Source organism: Odocoileus virginianus, chromosome 4 (genome assembly GCF_023699985.2).
Source record: "Odocoileus virginianus isolate 20LAN1187 ecotype Illinois chromosome 4, Ovbor_1.2, whole genome shotgun sequence".
NCBI lineage: Eukaryota > Metazoa > Chordata > Mammalia > Artiodactyla > Cervidae > Odocoileus > Odocoileus virginianus.
This window is the reverse complement of record NC_069677.1, coordinates 83,293,565-83,315,987: the sequence shown is the minus strand read 5'-3', so window position 1 is coordinate 83,315,987 and position 22,423 is coordinate 83,293,565. Positions and strand designations below refer to the sequence as shown.

At 57.3% G+C, this 22,423-nt stretch overlaps 1 protein-coding gene across 22 annotated transcripts in view; it reads right to left on the bottom strand.

The window, feature by feature from the left end:
• The window catches only part of PCBP3 (poly(rC) binding protein 3), a 223,878-nt gene that overhangs the window by 1,543 nt on the left and 199,912 nt on the right, over positions 1-22,423 (bottom strand). For 9 of the 22 annotated variants that reach the window (XM_070466907.1, XM_070466901.1, XM_070466912.1 and 6 more), the window contains 7 exons: positions 21,826-21,957; positions 20,988-21,116; positions 16,903-17,046; positions 14,180-14,221; positions 4,890-4,968; positions 4,407-4,466; positions 534-586 (listed from right to left, as the gene is read on the bottom strand). In XM_070466907.1, coding sequence (XP_070323008.1) covers positions 534-586; positions 4,407-4,466; positions 4,890-4,968; positions 14,180-14,221; positions 16,903-17,046; positions 20,988-21,116; positions 21,826-21,957 — 639 coding nt within the window. Of the gene's footprint in view, positions 1-533; positions 587-4,406; positions 4,467-4,889; positions 4,969-9,657; positions 10,751-14,179; positions 14,222-16,902; positions 17,047-20,987; positions 21,117-21,825; positions 21,958-22,423 lie in introns of those variants that run through there. The other 13 variants (XM_070466891.1, XM_070466895.1, XM_070466896.1 and 10 more) reach the window with 13 other exon arrangements.

Sequence of the window (22,423 nt, the reverse complement as noted above, 5' to 3'; positions counted from 1 at the left end):
GACACCAGATCCACACCCACCCTGGTGTCTTGGTTTGGAGATTGGAGTTGGCATTCTTAGGATGACCCGAGGCTCCAGAGGATGGTTGGGAGATAACTGAATGTGTGAAGGAGGGTGTAACAGAGCATGTGAGGGAGTGTGTAAGGGAGGGTGTGAGGGGAGCGTGTGGGGGAAGTGTGGTGGAGGGCGTGGGAGGAGTGTATGGGGGCGTGTGTGAAGGGAGTGTGTGAGGCCCTGTGAGGGAAGCATGTCAGGGGAGTGTGTGGGGGGAGTGTGGGAGGCCCTCTAAGGGCCTTCGGGGTACTCCTGGACCACCTGTCCCCAGGGTGATCCTGAACCAGGGCAGGGCCTTCACTGGGCAGCCAGGATCCCCGGGCAGCTCTGGCATCTTCGTTCTGAGTTCACCCTGAAGCCCCCATGGCTCCTCCCTGTCTGGTAACTTGGGGGTGATGTCACCCACCCCCAAGGGCATTCAGCTGCTTAATGGGGGGGGGTGCACATGGGCACAGGTGGGTGAGGCTGGACGTACTCACATCATTGGGAATGGTGAGCTCATGAGTGCTGGCCGGGGGGCTGGCGTCCAGACCTGGGCACAGCGAGAGGACAGGGTTAGCTGGGGGAAGGCTGCTCCCACTGCGCGGGCACCTGACCCCGCTCCCCACTTGGTCACAGGCAGGCAGGGCTGGGAAACGCCCAGGGCAGGGTCTGCGCAGCTGGGGGCTGGGGCCTGTTAGCTCTGGGTCCCAACTGCCACCCCTCTCCTGACCCAGCATCTCTCAAACAGGGAGAAGGAACCTGGCAGGGGTTGGTTCCCCTTTTCCTTCTGGGTGCAACTTGCGTCACTTGTCTGCCATGTGGCACAGTCCCCTGAGACGTCGCTCAGACACCCTGGTGGCTATGCCTGGGTGGTCACACCAGCCCTGGGTAACCCAGACTCGCCAGCACAGCCGCCTCCACTGCCCCAGCTGCCCCCCACTTCCCTTGCAGGCCCCGTGGCTCCAGTCCCCCACAGCACTTCCAGTGTTGGGGCGGGGATGCTGGACCGAGAGCCGGGCCAGGGAAGACATGCCTTTCCACAGGGTGTGTGGGCCGAAGGTGAGCACCCAGGCCCAGCTTCTCACACATCGCAGCTTACAACTCTACAAATCCCAGCTCAGGACCCACTAAGTCAGAGCCAGCCTCTCAGGATCAAGGACAAGTCCCACACTTGCTTCAGAAACAGTGACCACAAAACGGGGGGCCTTGAGGGGCCCCGAGGGGAGGGGGGCAATCACCAGGCAGAGTGCTCCTTCATGCCAGGCGCTTCCACCCTGTCGGGAGGCAGCTCAAGCTCAAGCCTGTGGTTGCGACCCCGCCGTCCTGCCTCGGCCCCACCCCTCTCACCCCTGCAGCCAGGCATCGCAGGTGCCGCTCTCTGGAACATTCCGGAACCTGAGCCCTTTGCCCACCCCCTGCTCCTCCCTCACTGGTCCCTGCCCCTCAGCCTGATCCCCACATGCCCAGGGGGTCCTGACAAAGGGGACTGCCCGGTCCCTGCCCGCAAGTCCTCCTCCACGGCAACCACGTCCCTGGAATAAGATGCGTGGGGGCCACCGGTGTCTCGAGCACATGGGCCTGGTGAGGCGCAGGCTGTTCCGGGGCCTGTGGAGCACAGGACTCAGCTGTGCCAAACAAACCAACTCACCCCGAACCGTCTGTCAGTTTCTCTTATGCAGCTAAACCTGGAGCTCCTGCCCTTTATCTCTTTTTGTAAAGGTATTTTCAATACAATCACCAGCCCCTCGTCCACCTGTACGCACATTCAGTCAACAGTGACATTTAAAACGTCACCTCAGAGACTTCCCTGGTCCTGAGTATCATGCAAGGACTCCTGGTTTGTGTTTTCCAAATGACGGGACTTTGTTGAAAAGGTGCTAAAGCAATCCCAGGGGTGAGCATCCTCTCAGGAGTCGCAAGCACTGCCTCTCCTGCACAAGTCCCAGATGCCGGGGAGCGTGTGACACAGCCTCAGAGTGAGGACAACCTGTCCAGCTTCCTGACCCGCTGCCATGGCACGTGTGTGTGTGCATGTGCATGGGGGGTGTGAGTGCCTCTGTGCATGGGTGTGTGTGTGTGCATGGGTGTGTGTGCATGGGTGTGTGTGTATACATGGGGTGTGTGTGTGCATGGGTGTGTGTGTACATGGGTGTGTGTGTGTGTACATGGGGAGTGTGTGTGTGTGCATGGGTGTGTGTGTACATGGGTGTGTGTGCGCATGGGTGTGGTGTGTACATGGGGTGTGTGTGTGTGCATGGGTGTGTGTGTGTGTACATGGGGTGTGTGTGTGTGCATGGGTGTGTGTGTGTACATGGGGTGTGTGTGTGTGCATGGGTGTGTGTGTGTGTACATGGGGGTGTGTGTGTACATGGGTGTGTGTGTGTGCATGGGTGTGTGTGTGCATGGGTGTGTGTGTGTGTGTGTGGGGTGTGTGTGTGCATGGGGTGTGTGTGTGCATGGGTGTGTGTGTGTGCGCATGGGGTGTGTGTGTGTGCATGGGTGTGTGTGTGTGTACATGGGGTGTGTGTATGTGCATGGGTGTGTGTGTACATGGGGGTGTGTGTGTGCATGTGTGTGTGTGTGTGCATGGGGGGTGTGTGTGTGCATGGGGTGTGTGTATGTGTACATGGGGGTGTGTGTGTGTACATGGGTGTGTGTGTGTGCATGGGGTGTGTGTGTGTGCATGGGGGTGTGTGTGTGCATGGGTGTGTGTGTGTGTGTGCATGGGGTGTGTGTGCATGGGTGTGTGTGTGCACATGGCGTGTGTGTGTGTACATGGGGTGTGTGTGTGTGTGCATGGGTGTGTGTGTGCACATGGCTGTGTGTGTGTGTACATGGGGTGTGTGTGTGTGCATGGGGGTGTGCGTACATGGGGTGTGTGTGTGCATGGGTGTGTGTGTGTGTACATGGGGTATGTATGTGTGCATGGGGGGTGTGTGTGTGCATGGGGAGTGTGTGTGTGCATGAGAGGGCATATGTGTGCATGTGCATGAGGGCACTGGTGCACATGTACATGGGGGCATGTGTGTGCCCATGTGCACAGATGTGTGTGTGTGCATATTCATGGGGAGTGTGTGCACCCATGTGCATATGTGTGTGTGTGCATGTGCACTGTGGGGTGTGTATGCATATGTACAAGGGGGGCGTGTGTGTCCATGCATGTGGGGTGTGTGTGTGTGTACATGGGGTGTGTGTGTGCATGGGTGTGTGTGTGTGTGCATGGGGTGTGTGTGTGCATGGGTGTGTGTGTGTGTGCATGGGGATGTATGTGCACCTGAGTTCCAAGGGTCCCAGGGGCCCTGAAGAGGGAGGGCGTCACAGGGATGTGTTAACACAAGTCCCCTGTCTCTGAGGTCATGCTGGGAGGGCTGTGGTGGGGTCGGGGTGCGGTGAGGGAGCGTTCTTCCTGGCAAGGCCAGGCCCTGGGGGCCCCCAGACAGTCTCCTGGAGACCAGGGCTGGGCGGTTACTGAAATCTCACTATAAACGGCAGACGGCTACACAGAGCCCCTGGACACGTGTTATCATCCAGATATGGAACTGTGCAGAGGTTGGTATCCAGCTCCATAATCAAAATTATTCTGTTTTCCTCTAGTTTCCACTCACTAAAATCTCCATTACTTAATTAAAAGCCGCACCGAGAAGAAACCCACAGCAAGCACATGGAGCATCAGAGCTGGGCTTTCCGACGACCCCTGAGCCCCGTGGTCTCAGCCGGCCCCTGTGGTCCTGAGGGACAGACAGGCAGATGCCTTGAGGTCCAGAACAGCAGTGGGGGCAGCGGCTGAGCCCCTCCCTGGCTTCCCCGTAAGCCAGACCCTCGCTCTTCTGCTCTGATCCACGCCTGCATGGGGAGTGGGTCAGAGCGTGGCGGGCGCCTCTGTCACAGGGCCCTTGCCAAGTCCAGGGCACATGCTTCCAGTGGCTTTGCTCCCAAACAGCCTGTCAGGAGCCACGCCCCCTGCTCCAAGCCTGGGTGATGGGATCTGGGGATCCACGCCTGGCCTGCCACGTCAGGGGGAGTTTAGTGCAGATCCACCCCACAGTGGTCTTCTCTCCTACGAAAACTCACAGCCTGGTCGGCCCTTCCTTCCAGTCCCTCATGCTGTGCCCCTGGGAGGATAAATGACCTTCCACCTGACGAGGCAGCTGTGCCCCGAACATTGGCAGACACTTGACCCATCACCGTGACTGCAGAGCCATAGGTGGAAGCCAGGAGCCGCGTGTGCAGACCTGGAGTGGCCGCTTGGGCCAGCCCCGGACGGCGGCAGCCCTCCCCCGAGGCGCTCAGCGAGTGGCCCTCTGGCCCCTTCCACCCGCCAGGTCCCTTCCTGGCTTGCTGGCTCTCCATTTAGCGTGGTTTTATTTTACCTGACGACTGGCCCATCAGATTTTGAGCTTCTTCGGAGGAGTGTAAAGGCAGCTTTTCTCCTGGAGAGCAAAGAAGAAACAGATTTAATGTTTTGCCCTCAAGGAGAGAAGCAAGGTCACTTCAACTAGGGAAGCTCAAAGTCTGACTGGTGCGCCGCCCTGCGCTAGGGGGGCGCCGTCCGGGCAGACCGCCCTGCGGGTGGGTGTATGGCCTCCTGCAGGAGGACCTCCCCTACGGCCAGCGGGCAGCAGAGCAGGACGAACCCTCGAGGGGGAGGCGTCTCCTTCAGGAAGGCCAGCTGTGGGGTGACTGACCCGCACAGAGACATCAGACAGACCCCTGCCCGCCCGCGGCAGCGTGCCCAGCGCTGTGCCCAGCACTCAGACAGCCCTACCTGCTCCGCTCACTGCCCTGAACACAGACGCTCGGAGAGAGAAAGGCCCCGGGTGAGAAGAGGTCAGAAAGGGCGGCTGGGTACGTACCGGGGAAAGCGGGGTTGGTCTGTCCGAGGGGAGGAAAGGGGGTTTGCTGCATGGCCAGCTGGTGGAGCTTGGTCAACTGCTGGGGTAGGAGGGACACGAGAGCTAAGAAGGTTATTGTTATCGAGTACAAGTCACACCAAATTAAAAACGCGTAACAGAAGTCTGCACAGATAGAAAGGGGGCCATGCGACACATGGCAGACGCAGCAGCACGCAAGGACTTGGCCTGGAATAACCAATGGGCCACGGTCGGTCGGCAGGCACTGAGTCCTTCCCCCCCTCAGCCCCGGTCAGGCAGGCGCCTGGGCTCACCGGGGAGGTCTAGAGCTACAGAGCAGGACCCGCAGGGCCCCTAGAAGCCTCAACGTCACACTGTCACTCACGGGACTCAGGCGTGTGGGCGGGAGACCTACGCTCCCTCCCTTCTGCATACCTGGTCCAGGTAGTGGCCTGGTCCTCACTCTAGCCAGGGGGTGACTCACTGGGGGGCCCTGCGGGCCCACAGCCCAGGGCCCGCCTCCTGGGCCTCCGGGATCACAGGCAGAGGGCTGGAAGGCTCCACCCAAGGGTGCCATGGAGCCAAGGGTGCTGCAGAGCCGCCAGGAGGGTGCTGGGCTCCCGTGGGGCCAGCCAAAGCTGCACACTTCCCCCGTCCCTTGTGACCTGACCTTTGTCCCCCACGCCCTAGACTTTTGTGGGAGGCTTTGAAACGCAGTTTCTTTATTTTATGTGAGCCTCACTTCTTAAATAAGCACTAAGAACAATAGAGAATGAAGGTAACCATGCTGAGCCCTGGCCACCTAAGAAGGGCTGTCTAAATCCCACCCCCAGCCTTGGAGACTTCTGGATATGTCCTTAGCCCTGTCGCACCCACTGGCCCCACCTCTCCAGCCGAGCAGATGGAGGGCCAGATCATTCCAGGACAGGCTCGCAACACCCGACCTTCACAAAGGAGGTCTCAGTTCAGTTCAGTTGCCCAGTCATGTCCAACTCTTTGCAACCCCATGAACCTCAGCACCCCAGGCCTCCCTGTCCATTACCAACTCCTGGAGTCTACCCAAACCCATGTCCATTGAGTCGGTGATGCCATCCAACCATCTCATCCTCTGTCATCCCCTTCTCCTCCTGCCCTCAAACTTTCCCAGCATTAGGGTCTTTTCCAATGAGTCAGCTCTCCGCATCAGGTAGCCAAAGTATTGGAGGTTCAGCTTCAACATCAGTCCTACCAGTGAACACCCAGGACTGATCTTTAGGATGGACTGATTGGGTCTCCTTGCAGTCCAAGGGATTCTCAAGAGTTCTCCAACACCACAGTTCAAAAGCATCAATTCTTCGGCGCTCAGCTTTCTTTATAGTCCAACTCTCAAATCCATACATAACCACTGGAACAACCATAGCCTTGACTAGATGGATTGTCCATCTAGTCGAGGCTATGGTTGTTCCAGTAGTAATATCTCTGCTTTTTAATATGCTGTCTAGGTTGGTCGTAACTTTTCTTCCAAGGAGTAAGCGTCTTTTCATTTCATGGCTGCAATCGCCATCTGCAGTGATTTGGGAGCCCAGAAAAATAAAGTCAGCCACTGTTTCCCCATCTATTTGCCTTGAAGTGATGGGACTAGATGCCATGATCTAGCCTGAGTGTTTCCAGGGCCCTGAGGCGTCAACCGAGCCCAGTGGCTGGAAGGTGTGGGCACCCAAGGAGAGTTGTGGGCATCCCCAGGTGAGACGTGGATCTGACTATTCACCCCATTGGTCCCATCCTGCAGAGTCTGTCGGGGAAAGAGAAGGACAAACACTGGGATTTCTGATGTCCCAGCCTTCGAGGGTGAGCCCTTGGGTGGCAGAGAAGTGGGTTTGCTGGCCCCCTGAGGGCCAGGCACGCTCTGAGAGTCCTTGATGAGATGGGGCACGGGGAGAACTGGCCACATCCCACTCAGCAGTCACGTCTGGTGGTTCCGAGGAGGGGACAGGGTGACCCGGGGTCAGAGTCTGTTCTGAGAGTCCCCAGTGAGGTGAGGCTGGGGCTTACAGCACACTGCTGCTTGGCATGTCAGCCCAGTGACCCGACACCACGGGGCTCAGGGTGACCTGAGCAGACGTGCACGGAAGCAGCCTGAGAGGCGTTGGGAGAGCAGGAATCACTGTCATGGGGACACCAGCCCACGCCCTGGGGATGAGAGATGAGCAGTGACCGGCAACTGCTGTGCCACAGGCAAGACAACCCTGTGCAAGAGGCTGACGGGCTGGGGATCCCACTGCTCAGCTCCTCCTTCCAGAGACATGTCGAGAGAAAGACGGCAAGGACCCACGGGCGCCAGGGGCATGAGGATGAGAGTGGTGGGAGCACCGACTCTGTCCTGCAAACCACCCCCACCCCAGAGCACAGCAAGTCACCCTGGGTTACTAGGACGCTGGGCAGGTGCTGTGCCCCAAGTCCACCTACACAGAGGGCTAGAAGCGGGCCTAAGGAGGGGACAGAGCTCCCAGGATGGAGGAGGAAACCCATGTCCAGAGACAACAAACATCCAGGTGGCCATCCACAGCCCCGGTAGTGCAGGCAGGCCACCTGTGCTCACTTCACTGGGGTTTCTTGCAGACATCGCACTGGAGCATGGACAGTGGCCCGGCGGGGACCAGCCCTTCCCCTGGAGGCTCTAGCCCCTTTACCTGGGGTCCGGAGGCCAGTGGGGAGCCCCAGGAGTGGGCCTGCGCTGTGTGCAGGGCCTCAGGGCCTCGGCTGGGCTGTTCCTGGCTCCGGGTCCACGGCTTCATCTCAGCCGGTGTCTGTGCATCTGGCGGCCGGGCTTGTGCGGTCACCATGAGGGCAGGGCCCTCCCCCTCTGTCCCCGAGTCCCTAGGAGTGCACAGCTGTGCATTGGACAGGATGGCGGGGCAGATCGGGGCTCTGGCGGCAGGAGAACCGACCTGAGTCGGCTCCAGCTCTGACCAGCGCTGCGGACACGGGCATAGCTGGGAGACGGGCCCCACGTGGGCGGCAGACAGGCTGCAGAAGCGCTGCTGCGTGAGTTGGGTGAAGAAACATCGCACACTCACAAGGCCCCCCACTGGGCTGCCCGTGGCCCCCATACCCAGGGGATGATCCTCTGTCTCCCAGTTAGACGGATGAGCCCGCCACCATGTGTGTTACGGGCACAGCCGGAGGACCCAGGAGGAGGGCTCTGCTCGCACCTGGGAAGTCTGACCCTCAGAAGTTCAGCTGCTCCGACCCTGACCTGTCCTCCGGCATGTACCTGCTGCCTTTTATGAAACAGTGGCCACAGCACACGTAACACCTCCGGCACCCATGGATGTAAGGGGACACCTGGGGAAGGACTGGACGGACGGGGGTGCCCAGGGAAGCCCTCCCTCCGAGTGGGGGACCGCTGGATGTCAGCTGACAGCTTCCTGTCTTGGTTTCGTCCTTAACGGGGCCTCCTGGGCTCCATTTCTTTCTTTTGTGAAGGAAGGAGCAGCACTGGGTGCTGAGGGGACTTTCCACTTTTTGAGGTATTTCTACCACAAATGTGGCCAGGATTTGAGGGGAGGAAGGAGGAGAGGTGGTGCCACATCACAGATCTTTCTCCATGACCTGCCCTTCCCACTGAACCGTGTCGGGGTATGAAATACAGACAAGTGCTCAGGAGGGAACTCATGAGCACACAGCTGCACGCTCATCAGGGGACCCGCTGCGTGGTTCCGGCTGTGAGTCCCCTCTCCTGTGAAGGGCTCGCTGGTGTCCTTTGCCCATCTTTCTACTGGGCTGTTTTCTGCTGATTCATGTAAACTTACATATTTCAGGTTCTCATTCTAGTTCAGCTCTATGTACTAGAAAGATTTTTCCCCCAATCTCTTCATGGAGCCTTAAGAGAAACCACATTTAAAAATTCTAATGTGGTCAGATTCCTCATTGTTTTCCTTAATAGTTCGTGCTTCTGTGAACTGAAAGATATTCTATCTTTTTTTCTAAAAGTGCTACAGCCTTCTCTCTCGTTGAAGTTCTCAGTACAGGCAGAGTGTTTGTTTTGTTTCCCATCAGATGTTCTCGATGTGACTAGCTTGCTGGCTCGGGCCTTTGCTCTTTCACATAAAACAGCAGGACGGACTTCGTGTCACTTCTGCAGTAGCCACATCTCAACCTGGGAGGACCCCTGATGTCCCGTCCAGGAGGGTCATGTGTCTTTCCTTTCACTGCGCTCTTCTGGTAGGCTTTAAGTTTCAATAAGGACGAGATTTTTTTTTTTTTTAATCACCTTTTAACTATTGATTTTAACTTACTGCTTTGTGGGAGAGAGCTGTCTCTCTGATTCCAGCTTTTGAGAGATGGGGAGTCTGTGTTCTGTGTGTTGTAGAGCTTCGTAAGTGTTCTTGTGGGTCCGGCAGCTGTGCTGGGGAGTGCTCAGGGCACACTAGTTAACCCAGCTCAGGCAGGACTGTCAGAATCTCTTCCTTCTGGTCTACCTGGCCTTCATGTTCAGGCTCCTTGCTGCAATGTCTGTCAGATTCCCCTAATGGTTTGTTCATTCTTTTCCTTTACATATGCTTGAAGCTGTGTTTTGGGTGCATACAAATTTAAATTGCTTTCTTTGAGTGAACTGAATAATTTATCAATAAGTAATGAGTAAGTGAAGTCTTGTTTTTCTCCCCACTGATAATAATAATAGTATATTGCTTCTTTGGGTTAGTATTTTCCTATATTTTCCCTATCTTTTTTTTTTTTTAATTTGTCTAGGTCCTTCTTTAGATGTGCCCTTTGAAATAAAACTGAAAACTTTTTTGTTTGCTTATTTATTTATTTTTAAAAAATCTGACAGACCTTGTTTTTTAACTGGAAAGTTTCTCTTACTGTGGTCACCATAGATGTATAGTAATTTCTGTTGTCTTATTTTAATTGCCCTGATCGTCCAGGGTTTCTTTTCTCTTTCCCTTTCTGCTGTGTTGATTAATGATATTTTCCGGTCACCCATGTCCCCCCAACCCCACACCTTTAATCAAGTTACAAAAGTGAACACTTTTCTGTTAGACACCACTCTGGAACTGTAGCATGTACATCTGCAGTCCTAATTCAGCGTCTTTGCCTCCTCCTGAATCCTACAGTGGCCCTAGGATGTTTTCATCCCCTTGGCCACATCCTAAATCTTAGCTGTGCTCTTGGGGTCCATTTAGTTCTATATGTTAATCTCAGCAATTAGCATTGATTTTGATTTTACAGAGTGTGTTTTCATTGACCCAGATGTTTACGTTTTAGTAGACAAAAACATCAATGTTTTCTTTCTGATTTGTGCTTCTTTTAAAAGGAAAGAGATGGTAGATTTCTTCGCTTGCCACTCCTTCTTGTGTTCATCGCCTTCTCTCTGCAGTCATTCTGCTTTTCCTGACGGGCGCCCCTTAGAAGGTCACAGCTGTTTGTCTGAAAAACACCTGTACCTCGGTGATCCTCTGATGGCTGTTTTCTATTATTTCATCACCACCTTGTGGCCCCTGCGTTGCTCCTCTGTGATATTCTTTCTCCCTCCATTTTCAGAAGATGTGCTTTGGTCTCTGGTGTCATGTGGCTTTGTTTGGACACACCTAAGAAGCATTTGGATTGATCTTGCTTGAGATTTGTTGGGATTGCTGAATGTGAGGACTGTTTTGTTTACTGATTCTGAGAAATTCTCTGCAATCATCTCTTAGAGTCTTCCCTCCCTCCCGCCTATCCTCTCTTCCTGGGGCTCTGACTGGATCTGGGTTCTTCCTTCTCAGTCCTTCATGCACACAAGTCATCCAGGGTCTTGTGAAAATCCAGGTTCCGATTCTGGGAGGGGCGGGCTGAGAGCCCTGCCACTGAAAAGAAGCTCAGCTCAGCCAGAGAGGGTGTGCGACCTGGAGGAGGGGTGGGGAGGGTAGTTAACCTGCCCTTTTAGCTGCTCTGCAGCAGGTGAGGCTGAGGGTGCCTCCCCACCACCAAAAAGAGCCAGGGGTGTGGGCATCAGCAGGGCAGCCATGCAGGTCCCTCTCAGCAGGGCCCTCCCTGGGAGACTGGGGGGACACCGAGGAGGCAGGCGGGGAAGGTGCTCCGTCCTAGCTGCGTCCACTCTGAGGGGGGTCCCAGGGACCACCGTCTGCACAGGATCCACTGGTTTCCTCCGCTCACTATAACACACGTGTTTCCAATTTCCCCACTGCTTACTCACTAAGCAATGACCTGGCCAAAGCAGCGCCCACCTTCCCCCGGGTACTCAATACCTCTGCTGAGACCCAGCATTGTGGGGGAACACAGCACCCACCTACCCCCAGGTACTCAGTATGTCTGCTGAGGCCCAGCATCATGGGGACCCACAGCTCTGCTGCTCCTGGACCCCAGCTCTGGAGCTCTCTCCATGAAGCTCCATGTCCTCCCTGTGAACCCCGGGGGACGGTGTCCACCCAGGCTCCCGTCGGTCCAGCCCAACTTCTGATCTCAATCCTGCTTGCTTCCAGGCCCCTCTAAGGAGGGGATGCTGAGCAAGGGAGTGACTTGGGAACTCTGAAGACTAGATATAAGATCCTCATGTGTGGGGTGCTTGAGGGTGACTCACTTCTCCCGGAAGAAAACAGTTCCTTCCTGGTATAATCAGCACGGGGACAGGAAGAGTGGAGGTGGGAGACAGCGGTGATGATGCTCTGCATCTGCTCCCACATCCTGAGTCGTGGCTGCCGTCGTCCTCCCTTGTGTCTGAAACCACTTCTGACCCCTCGAGCAGGACACGTTGGGGAGTGGGCAGCTGTCCTGGAGCATTTCCGCTGCCAGCCATAATCTATGGCCACCGGCTGTGACCGAGGCCACCGGCCATGACCCAGGCCAGCCACCCAGCCGTCCCTGGCCTCTCTGAATACCTGAGAGCTATGAGTCCCAGGAAGATTCTGGTGAAACAAGGCCTGAGCCTGGTGAGGACCTGAAGGAAGACTGGTGAGGGTGGGGCCCTGATTCTCAAGTACGGTAAACCAGAAAGCAGGAAAAACTGCACATGCTTTAATTCTACATGAAGAAACGCTGCAGGAAACGTATTTCCTGGTGGTCTATGCCTGATTCAGGAAGATGATTGTGTCAGTCACTGGGGTTGAAATGTTTAAATGGTGTATTCAGTTATCTTTTAAAATAAATTAGTACTTTCTAAAATTATCATATTTGCGCTCTAAGAAAAGTGAAAATGAAGTCGCTCAGTCGTGTCTGACTCTTCGCAGCCCCATGGACTGTAGCCTACCGGGCTCCTCCGTCCATGGGATTTTCCAGGCAAGAATACTGGAGTGGGTTGCCAGTGCCTTCTCCAGGAGATCTTCCCGACCCAGGGTTTGAACCCGGGTGTCCCAAATTGTAGGCAGACGCTTTACCGTCTGAGCCACACAGGGAAGTCCGCTCTAAGAAATAAAGCTTTAAAAAAAATCCTACTGAGTATTAAGCTCAGATGAAACTGCCTTCCTGGCCATCATCACTCGTTACTGTTTGGAACAGACTCCGTCAGTGACGGTTCAAGCTGTCAACTCTCTGCTCTGCAGGAGAAGCATTTTATCAGAGTCCTGCTCTCTTCCCAACAGATGCTCCAGGGCACAAGCAGGTCTGGAGGACGAGGACAGAAGCCCTCAAGGCAACTATGTAACAGCAGCTATACGTTAGTTTAAAAATTAAAAAAAAAAACAAACAAACCCTGAAACTACACATTTTTAAGAGATACTGAGAACATCACATGAAAGAGCAAAACAACCGACTGATACAAAAACCAACCCACCAAACCAATCGAAGTCCCTGGGACTCGCTAGGCGCCTGTGCCCCTGGGTATAGGCGGCCTGCATGTGAGGCCTCAGTCGGGAGCACAGGCCCCGCTCAGCGCTGCACGTCTGAGCCTCGGGTCCAGGTCCAAGCTGCACTGGGGTAAACTGGCCCCTCTGACCCAGGTTGCTGTGTGCTGAGCTCTGAATGTGTTTTTGTACAGACGCTCTTCTGAAGGCAAGAGACTGCCAGCCGTGGGGAACAAAGGCTGTGCCACCCCAGAAGCTGACTTCCATTCTAACCTCTGCCACCCCTGCGGGTGCTCTATCGGGGTTCACAGACCCCCCCCGACCCAGCACTACGAGCGCTCACTCTGCATGGAGACGCACCCTCCCCCACCCCAGGCTATAGCACCCCACCTTCCCTGGGTCACAGCCAACGATGGTCAGTGGGACGAGGAGGGTAGGCAGCCCCACGTGGTGTGGGGGCGGTCCCCCAGCCCTGCGTCCATCAGCTTCTCTGCCATCTGACTTGACATGAGGATTTTTAAAGGATAAAACTATTTCTTTTCTACTCAATAGAAATTTCCTGCAATGATGGTAAATTGAATCTCCGTGCTTTCAACACACACACACACACACACCATACTTAGCATCAGTTAATTCTTAAAACCCTCCCTGCCCTGCTCTGTGTCTTAGGCAACTGGCTCTGAAGCTGCCAATTCAAAAAAGCGAGGGTCTGCAGAAGATGGGCGGGCATCACGGTCCCCCGAGGCCCCTTTGCCTGGACAAACCCCTACCCCTACCCCCTGGCTCTCACAAAGCAGCATGTGGACGCATCCTCCCAGCACAGAGGACACATCTCAAGTGGGATCTCGCTCGCTGCAGCTGAGGCAGCGGCACACAAGCCCGTTCCCTCCCCTCCTCCCCGCAGCATGCCGTCATCCAGGACCAGCGGGGCCGACTGCACTGCCCGGCGCATCTGTAGCCCTGTGGCCCCGAGGTTCTCCCTGCGTGGCTCTCAGGGTGCCCAGCCCCCCCAGCAGCAGCGCCACACTCAGACTGGAACACAGTCCGGAGCAGCCCTGGGTGTGGAACGTGTCATCATAACACGAGAACAGAGCCTTGTCTGCTCTATGGGCTTCTGATGGCCGGGCTCTCGTGGGCGCAAGGACTTTGGTCCAACTGGGGCTGAAAGGGAGCGCACGGCTTCACCAGTTTCCAACACCCTTCCAAGGTGTCCCAGCACAGCTGATGGCACGTCACCTGCCTGGACAGGCACACACAGGGCCTGAGCTGTCCCCGCCCACCAGGGCGGGTGTGGAGGAACAGCCGGACGGCAGCCACACTCAGGACAATTTGACACCAGGCCAAGTCCTCCAGGTGGGAGAATTAGTGCTAAGAGGTTAAAGGTTACTCAGGGCCATATGGATACGACAGAGGTCAGGAACACGGAGAACGTATTAATATTATTGTGTAATATTAATATTAGTAGCGACTGACAGCAGCATGCAGGGAGGAGGAAGTGGTGACGAGAGGAGGTGAAGGGGCAGAGTGAAAACTCACATCTGGGTGGGGGATGGCGTACTGTCCCTGGATCGTGTAGGCCTGGAGAGAGAGAGACACTGTCAGCTCGCGAAGCGGCGGCCACACATCCCCTCACCTCATGCCCTCACAGAATGAGGGCCTCCTGGGGCGGGCGCCCCTGCCAGCGGGCCCCTGCACTCTGGTTAAGGCTTTCCCCTTCACATAGGAGAGGTGATCCCTCCCTCCGGAAACTGGGGCGGGGGTCCCGTGTCCCCTGTGGCAGGACCTACAATCACACATGCGATGGGGTGGGGGCAGGGTGGAGGGACCAGGTGGAATACCTCCAACCCTGTTGTTTCTCAACAGGAATAGCTACGTGCCATTCAGTCGACCCCTGCTGGGGACTGATGGTTATTAACACTGGAGAGTTTAATCGGCCATGACAGCACACTTTCAGGAAATAACTTATCCCAAGAAAACCAAACAATGAAACAGAAATCTTTAAAAGGTGACTCAAACCCCACTTTGCAAATGTCGGCTTAAGAAATGCGCCCAAATCAGCCGCAGGTTGGCGAGCGTCTGCCGGCCCCAGGGCACCGGGCGCAGCACACGCTTGGTGGCACGGCCCCTAGGGGAGTCTCGCTGGGCTTCATCGTGTCACTCGCCTTTGTGACGGTGACACGGAGCAGCCACAGCAAGAGTGTGGGACCCGCAGCCTCTCCCATACCCAGCCCTCTGCGCCACAGTCCCTCAGCGAAGATTCTTCCAGAAACTCGTGGCCAATCAACAAACAAACCACACAGAGTCGAGGGAGAGTGAAGACAAAGGCTTTCACCGGGACTTGGGATGTGGGAGCGTGTTGCAGAGCCGCACTCGCCCGCCAGTGGGGTGGGTGCGGAGCCCTGTTGGGTGAGGCCTGGCTCCTCAGTGAAGGAAAGCAGCCTGACCAGAGACGGCCAGCAGGGGGAGCCTGTGCATACCCGGGGCCGCGGGACCTCGAGGCCCATCTGCAGGCGTTGTATAGATGCCACTATGCACTGTGCCACCGTGTCCCTGGGTAAGACAGGCCCTGGAAGGGCGCTGCCCACTCACTCCGACTTGCAGTTCTCCACCCCAGGCACTCTCAGTTTCTGACACCTTTTCCTCACTCACGTGTCAGGGTTGCTAGTGCTATTCAAAGTGCACAGCCACCCATCATCCTCTCAGAACAGAGGTGGAGATGAGCCCAGGCAGTAGGTTGTGTCTGGGCAGACTCTGGGGTCTGAACCTGCTGGGGAGGCAGGAGCTGCCTTTCTGCAGCAGGGGCCTGGCTAGTACTTCCCCGGAAAGGTCTGGCTGAGAGGCTGGGCGTGCAGCGTATCTTACACTCAGGTGTGGGGGCCAGGGCTTGGTAGAACGGCTCCTCCACCCAGCTGCCTGCGGTGTTGACAACCAAGACCAGTCACTGGCCACTCGAGCTGTCCCCAGGGCACAGGGGCCGGGTTAAGGCGCTGCCCTCCCGTGGGGGGCGGTGTCCTTGCTGCCCTGCCTGGGGGTGGGCGACGGCCAGGAGGCGGCCCGGGCTCCAGCTCTTGTCCACGAGCCTCCCTTCTGAGTAAAGCCCGTGCTTTACCACCGGGAATCGTCACAGGCTTGCCTGCACGCACGCTGGGGCCGAGGCCTGGCAGGTAACTAACCTGCCCGCTGACCTGGATGTGGGCGAGGAGAGGAGCTCTGAATAGGGCCGGCCCTCTGTGGCTGCCCTGAGCCACGGGCCGTGGGAACCGCTGCCTCCCTCCCCCGGGGAAGCACCCCAAAGGCGGCAGGGACCCAGCTGTTGCCGCACAGGGGTGGGGGAGAGGGGAGAGGTGAGGGATGCGGGCGGAGGAGGGCTGGGGGGAGGGGTGGGAGGCTGGGGACGGGAAGGGGCCATCTGATGAGACTCCCTTACAGAGCAGAGCAGGGCAGCTCGGGAAGACACGGGCAACCTGCATTTGCCTCTTTTCCTTCTCAGCCCCTCCCCCGCCCTGGGGCACCCAGGACCTCCGTCTTCACTCTCCCCGAACAAACACACAGCACCGCCGCCCGGACGCAGAGCTCCCCCTGGCACTACTGGCCTGCGTGTGCAAAGTCCTTGACAGAGGCTGCGGTGACCCTGCCATGGAGGCCGGCGCCCAAAGGCAGGAGACGCGACAGGGCCCCCCTGTCGGCCCATCTAGGCCAACCACTGGCTGAAGACAGAAACTGCCACGACCCCCTCCTGATGGGAGAGAAGGGTCAGGGGCTCTTGCCCAAATCCCAGGTGTGCAGTGCGGCTGTGCCCAGCCTCCTGGGCCTGCAGCCAGTGTGGGAAAGGGGGAGGGCGCGGACCATCCGAGTAACTGGGAGGCCCAGTCGGGCCTCCTTCATCCTCCTCTTGTCCTTCACATGCTACTGGGAGGGACAAGTGTGTAGGAACGCATGTCTCAGGGGAAATGGGCCAGTTTTTCCAGTCTTAGTCATGTCAACCTTGAGTCCTAAGACCCCTGGCAATACCCCCAGCCCTTCTTCCCTCTGAGCTTCCTAAAAGCACCAGGGAACTAGACTGGGTGGTGCTGCCCAACTGCACAGGCCTGGGCCCAGACCAGGGTCCTCCTGGGCCCCTTCTGTGTGCGAACGCGGCCTGGCAGCCTCACGCGGGGCCCGCACTCGGCCCCGGCCGGGCCGTGGGCGGGGAGAGCTCTGCGTCCCGCGCGGGTGGGGGAGACGTGCACGTGAGGGGGAGAAAACCTGAGTGCACTAACGGGCAGCGGCGGGGGCTGCAGTAAAAGGCTGAGGTTGGCAGTGGAGGCCGCGAGCGGGTCGGCTCTTACCTGACCACCTGCAAAAATGACAGGGGTGGAGGCGGGCTTTGGGCGGTAGGGAATGGTGGCACCTTTCGGTGGGGACTAGGAAAAGGGACAGGAGAGGGAGACAGAGTGTTAGAGTGGCCTCGAAGCCCGACAGTGGTGAGGCCTCCTTCCGAGCCCCGCCCACTGTGCTGCCCAGCCGCCCCCCAGCCCCCGGGTCCTCCAGGAGCCACCACCCTAGACACAGCCCCCAGCAGGAGGCAGCGGGCGGGGGGGCAGGAGCGGCCCTGCCTGCACGCCACCCTCCCCTGGCGCCGAGCTCGGAGGGGACGCCTCTGCCCTCAGTTCTCGGGAAGAACCCTGGGACTGTGTGCCCAGGGTGGAGCTCTGCTTGGCCTGGGCTGATGTTCAGATGGCCTCATCTCAGCAAAGTTAGAAACATCCAACTTCACTACTGACAGAAGAGTCATCATTTAATACACCTCAGAGCCCAAATGAAAGAGTCCATAGCTGTGATGAGATCTGTTACAATTTCCTTCCACTATTCTGTGTCCAAAAGTTTAGGATTCATGTCTTGGGATACACGATATTCTCAGGTACCAGAGGTATGCCAGCGTCTGACGATGTCAGCCTAACCCCTGGGTCAGAAGCAATCATGCCTGCTGCCTGCCACTGCCTGGGCAACTATCTTCCCCAGTCCAGGGGCTGGGCCTGGCTGTTGGAGTCCCAAGTCAGCTGCACCACCAGCCCGGGGCAGAGCTTGGGGACCAGAGCAGAATGTCCCTGAAGGGAGCTCCTGAGGCCACTGCCCTCCTAGGCCCAGCCCATGCCTCTGCCAGGCAGTGTGACTTCAGAGTACCCCCACCAGAGGCATATGCAGGGATGTGGGGACTGCAGACTGGCTGGTGGCTTCAACTCTGCAGCCCAGGCCACACCATGTGACCTTGAATACATCGTGTAACCTTGGCCTGCTATTGCAACCTTGAACATAGTGTGACCTTGAATGTGCTGTATGATCTTGAACACAGTGGTGTGACCTTGGCTGTGCGGTGTGACCTTGAACACGCTGTGTGACCTTGGACACACTGTGACCTTGAACATGTGCAACCTTGGCTATGCTGTGTGACCTTGAATACACTCTTTGAACTTTGTTATGCTGTGTGATCTATGAATATGTGTGACCTTGGGTGTACTGTGTGATCTTGAACACACTGTGTGACCTTGGAAGTCCATGTGACCTTGAACACAGCTGTATGATCTTGGCTGTGCTATGTGACCTTGGACACGCTGTATGGCCTTGGATGTGCTGTGTGGCCTTAACTGTGCTCTGTGACCCTGGCTATGCTGTCTGACCTTGGATGTACTATGTGATCCTGAATATACTGTGTGACCTTGGCTGTGTTGTGTGATCTTGAATACATTGTGTGACCTTGGATGTCCATGTGACCTTGGCTGTGCTGTGTAACTTTAGACACATTGTACGACCTTGGGTGTGCTGTGTGACCTTGGCTGTGCTGTGTGACTCTGGCTGGGCTGTGTGACCTTGGCTGTGCTGTGTGACCTTGTGTGACGCAGAGAGGCTGCTTCAAGGACCTGTGTTTGGGTAAAGGAGGGCTCCTGTCTCTCCATCTCTGGCTCACCCTTGGTTGTGACCAGGCGCCTCACAGGGGGTTCCCCGCAGTCCCAGGGTGCCTTGTGGTCACCAGGCAGGAAGCGTGACTACACTGAATGGCCATTCCCACTGTGGCGCGAGCGGAGGACTCAGTCCACTGCTGCCCCCACTCCATCCCAGAGGTGGGGCTGGACTCTGTGCTGCTCAGCCTTAGCCATCACCCTTGTTCCATGGTGCCCTCTGACCCCACCACCAGCACCCACACTCCACCAGCCCTGATGTCTAGCTCCCATCCCCTCTGACTTCTGGTGGAGGGAGGCCTTCTGAGCACACCTCCCCGGGGGCCCTGACACTCCTGTTCTCCACCTAACTTGCTGCACCTCCAGCAGCCCCGCCCTTCTGCGGTGGGGATTTCTTAGGTGGAGGTCCACCCCAGAGCTCAAAGCTCCATACACTCTTCATTTAACACCAGGCCAGGGGCCTCTGGGTGTGAGAGTGCTCCCTCCCCAGTAAGCAGCCACTCCTGGGAGCCCTGTGACACCAATGACAGGAGGCCTCGTTCCCCCCACCTCCACAAGGACCCATCACACTCGCCTGTGTGTTTCAGTCTGCCTTCACGGCCCCGGGGGCACAAGCAACTACAGCCAGGCTCTTCTGTGGGGCCACGTCTGACCATGAACGCGGCATAGGCAAGGCCACATGTGAGGAGTCTTGAGGAGATCATGTGTCCTGCTCAGACCTCATCATCCTAGGGTGGCTCACATCTCTGCCCTGCACCCCCACGTGACACCTGCCACCCACTAGGCCGGCATGGGCTTCCTCACTTCCTGGGGTGTCTGCCACACTAGGGGTGCCAGGCCCTGCTGGCCACCTGCCCTCTTGGCCACTTGTGGTCCCAGCACCAGGACTGAGGAGGACACTGTTCATAACCAGGACCAGTGGTGGGGGGATGCTGCAGAAAAAAATGTTCAGGAAAATCTTTTTGACTTCCAGATATCACACTACAGGAAAATAAAGCCAATACCAACTTTTTTCAAAGAAGTCAGACATGGTGCTTTAGCACCAGGTCAAGTACAGAAGAGGGAGAGTCCCTGCTGCCCCTGGGGCTACCATCTGAGCGGGACTGCATCAGCCAGGGTGGACCCTCCATGAGCTTCATTGTGGGGGAGGAGGGCCTGATGCCCAGGCAACCAGCACAGCAAGTGAAACCTTCCGTTAGAAGCATGATGACTTCAGTTTAGCTTAAAAAAGACCAGCAACTATTATTGACAACTTTAGTTAATCTTGTAGCAGTTTGCGTATGGACTGAAACTTAAATCTTGGGATTTTCCTCAAAATTTCAAGAGAGGTTCCTTCCTGCTCAGCTGCACCTTCCTTGCTTCTCCTTTGGCTAATCCTTTTCTTCACTCCTTTCTGTCTTCACAGTTTGGGCATTTTCCTGTGCTTTCCATAAGTACAGCATGCTGTACCTCAGCAGTGTCTCTGGGGCCTGCACATGGTCCAGCCAGGGGGTCCTGGCAGCGGTGTGGCCTCTCCACTCCACCTGTGTCTCCAGCCTTGACGTGCCTCCAGGGCACATCTGCAGCAGAGCACACCTGTCTCCAAGTACACCTGCTTCCAGGGCACTCCTGACTCTGGTACACGTCATTTCACACCTGCCAAGAGTGTACACCCATCTCCAGTTCACGTCTGCCACCAGTGTGGGCCTGTTCAGTGCACATCTGCCTCGTGTACAAACCTGCCACCGATGCACACCTGATTCCACACACACCTGCCTTCCGTGCACACTTGCCCCCAGTGGGCACCTGTTATAGTGCACACCTGCATCCAGTGCACACCTGCCTCGAGTGGACACCTGCATCCAGTGCACACCTACCACAGGTAAACACCTGTCCCTCATGCACATCTGACTCCAGTGCACACCTACTTCAGTGCAGACCTGTCTCCAACACACCAGCAGCCAAGGCGCACCTGCCTCCAGTGCACACTTGCCTCCCGTGCACACCTGTGTCCAGTGCACATCTGTCTCCAGTGCACGCTTGTCTTTAGCGCAGACCTGTCTTCAGGACACAGGCGCACCATAAGGCCTGCCCCTTTGTGTGGACTCTTCATTCAACTCCATAGATTTTGGCAGGGCCCGTGCCCCCACCACCTTCTCTGTTCTCTCCCCAAATCCCCAGCGAAGACAAGATCCCATCCTGAGGTGGCGGAGCTAGCAACCCTCCCACGGTGCCCACACACTCTGCACAGCTCTTGCTCAAGTTGTCTTGCGCCTGGGTCAGGGGCGTGGGCCCATTCCTGAGGCCCAGTCCGGCAACGTTGGCCAAATGAACCCTCAGGGCACCAGAGAACCCCCAGCACTCAGAAAGCAGGGCCGGGAGTGGAGGGGCAGGCGGGCGAGGAGCCCGGGCTTGCGGACACACTCTACCTCCAGCATGACCACACAGATCTGCTTGACGCACTGGATGATGGCGTCCGGGGTCCCCGAGATGGTCACTGCCCGCTCCGTGGAGTTGGGCAGCATGTCCCCGGCCACCTGGACCTGGGCACCTGTGGACTGGAGAGACTGGATGTTGGATGGGGCCCTGCTGAGGTGTGCGGCATGCACTGGAGCAACACGTCCTGACTGCCCTCAGGATGCCCACGAGGCGCTGCCTCGGGTCACCCCTCCACGCCTGCGGCATGCTCCGCCTGGAGCACCTGTGGGCGGCCACACCCGTCTGGCTCAGCCCACTGCTACCAGCATGGACCTGTGTTGGAGGGGTGATGCTGGCTGAAGGGAGGGGCATCTCAGCAGACAGGTTTTTTCCCCACATATGTGGAATTCTCCCTCTCTGTGGAGTTTGAAGTCCCAGACAAGGATGGACTCCAGTCTTGGGGCCTGAACTATATGGCCGTCTTTCCTGGAGGGAGTCAGGCCGGGGGCTGCCCTCCCTTGAGAGAGGAAGGCTTTCCTTGGGAGATGAACATGTGGGTGTGGGGTCACACCGCAGGCGACCTCCACCCCAGTGGGTGTGGCTCAGCATTCTCCCAGGCACCTCACTGGGGCGGCAGAGCCCATGCGCGGGGGCCCCGTCCTAGGAGCCAGATGGCACCTGTGCGTGACGCCCACATCGGGGGTCCCCTGGCCACTCTGCCTTGTGCTCGCCCCTCCCCCGTTCCCAGCTCCGCGCTGCAGGGTCGGCAGGGAGGGGGCCGGTGCTCTGCCCAGGGGTGTCCTGACCTGCCCGGCTCACGGCCCTGGGGTGGGGCAGGAGGGCTGTTACCTCCCTGATCTCTTTGATCTTGGAGCCGCCTTTGCCAATCAGGGAGCCGCACTGGCTAGCAGGGACCACCAGCCTCAGCGTCACCGGAGGCTTGCTGGTGGCCGGACTGTTGCTCATGGAATTGATGATGTCCTGGGGAGGGAGAGGCACGCACATCACTGTGAGGCTCACCATGGGCTGGGGGAGTGGGCGGGCCGGGCTGGTTGCGGGGTCTGCGAGGCTGGGCCCGGCTCGGGTGACGAGGAGAGGGGGGCCTGTCCCAGCACCACTGTGCTGCTGTGGGGTGGGCATGGGCCCCAGGGTGCCCAGACTCAGGCTCTGACCTCCGACCTTCAGGCCTGGTGGGGCAGAAGGGGCCTGGACAGAGGGTGATACATTTGACAGAAAGATTGACTCCCCAGCTTGGTCATCCTCTCAGTAAAGACATCAAATAACTCTAAGCGATGTCAAAAACATCAGAAACACATAAACATCTTAAGGTTTAACTCACTGGCAGATGGACACAGAAGTGCACAGGCACATAAAGCTGTGTTGGTTCCCACGTCTGGGCTCCTTTTGCCCACATCTGAGCCAGGTTGCCCACCCCAGGGGTCAGGCG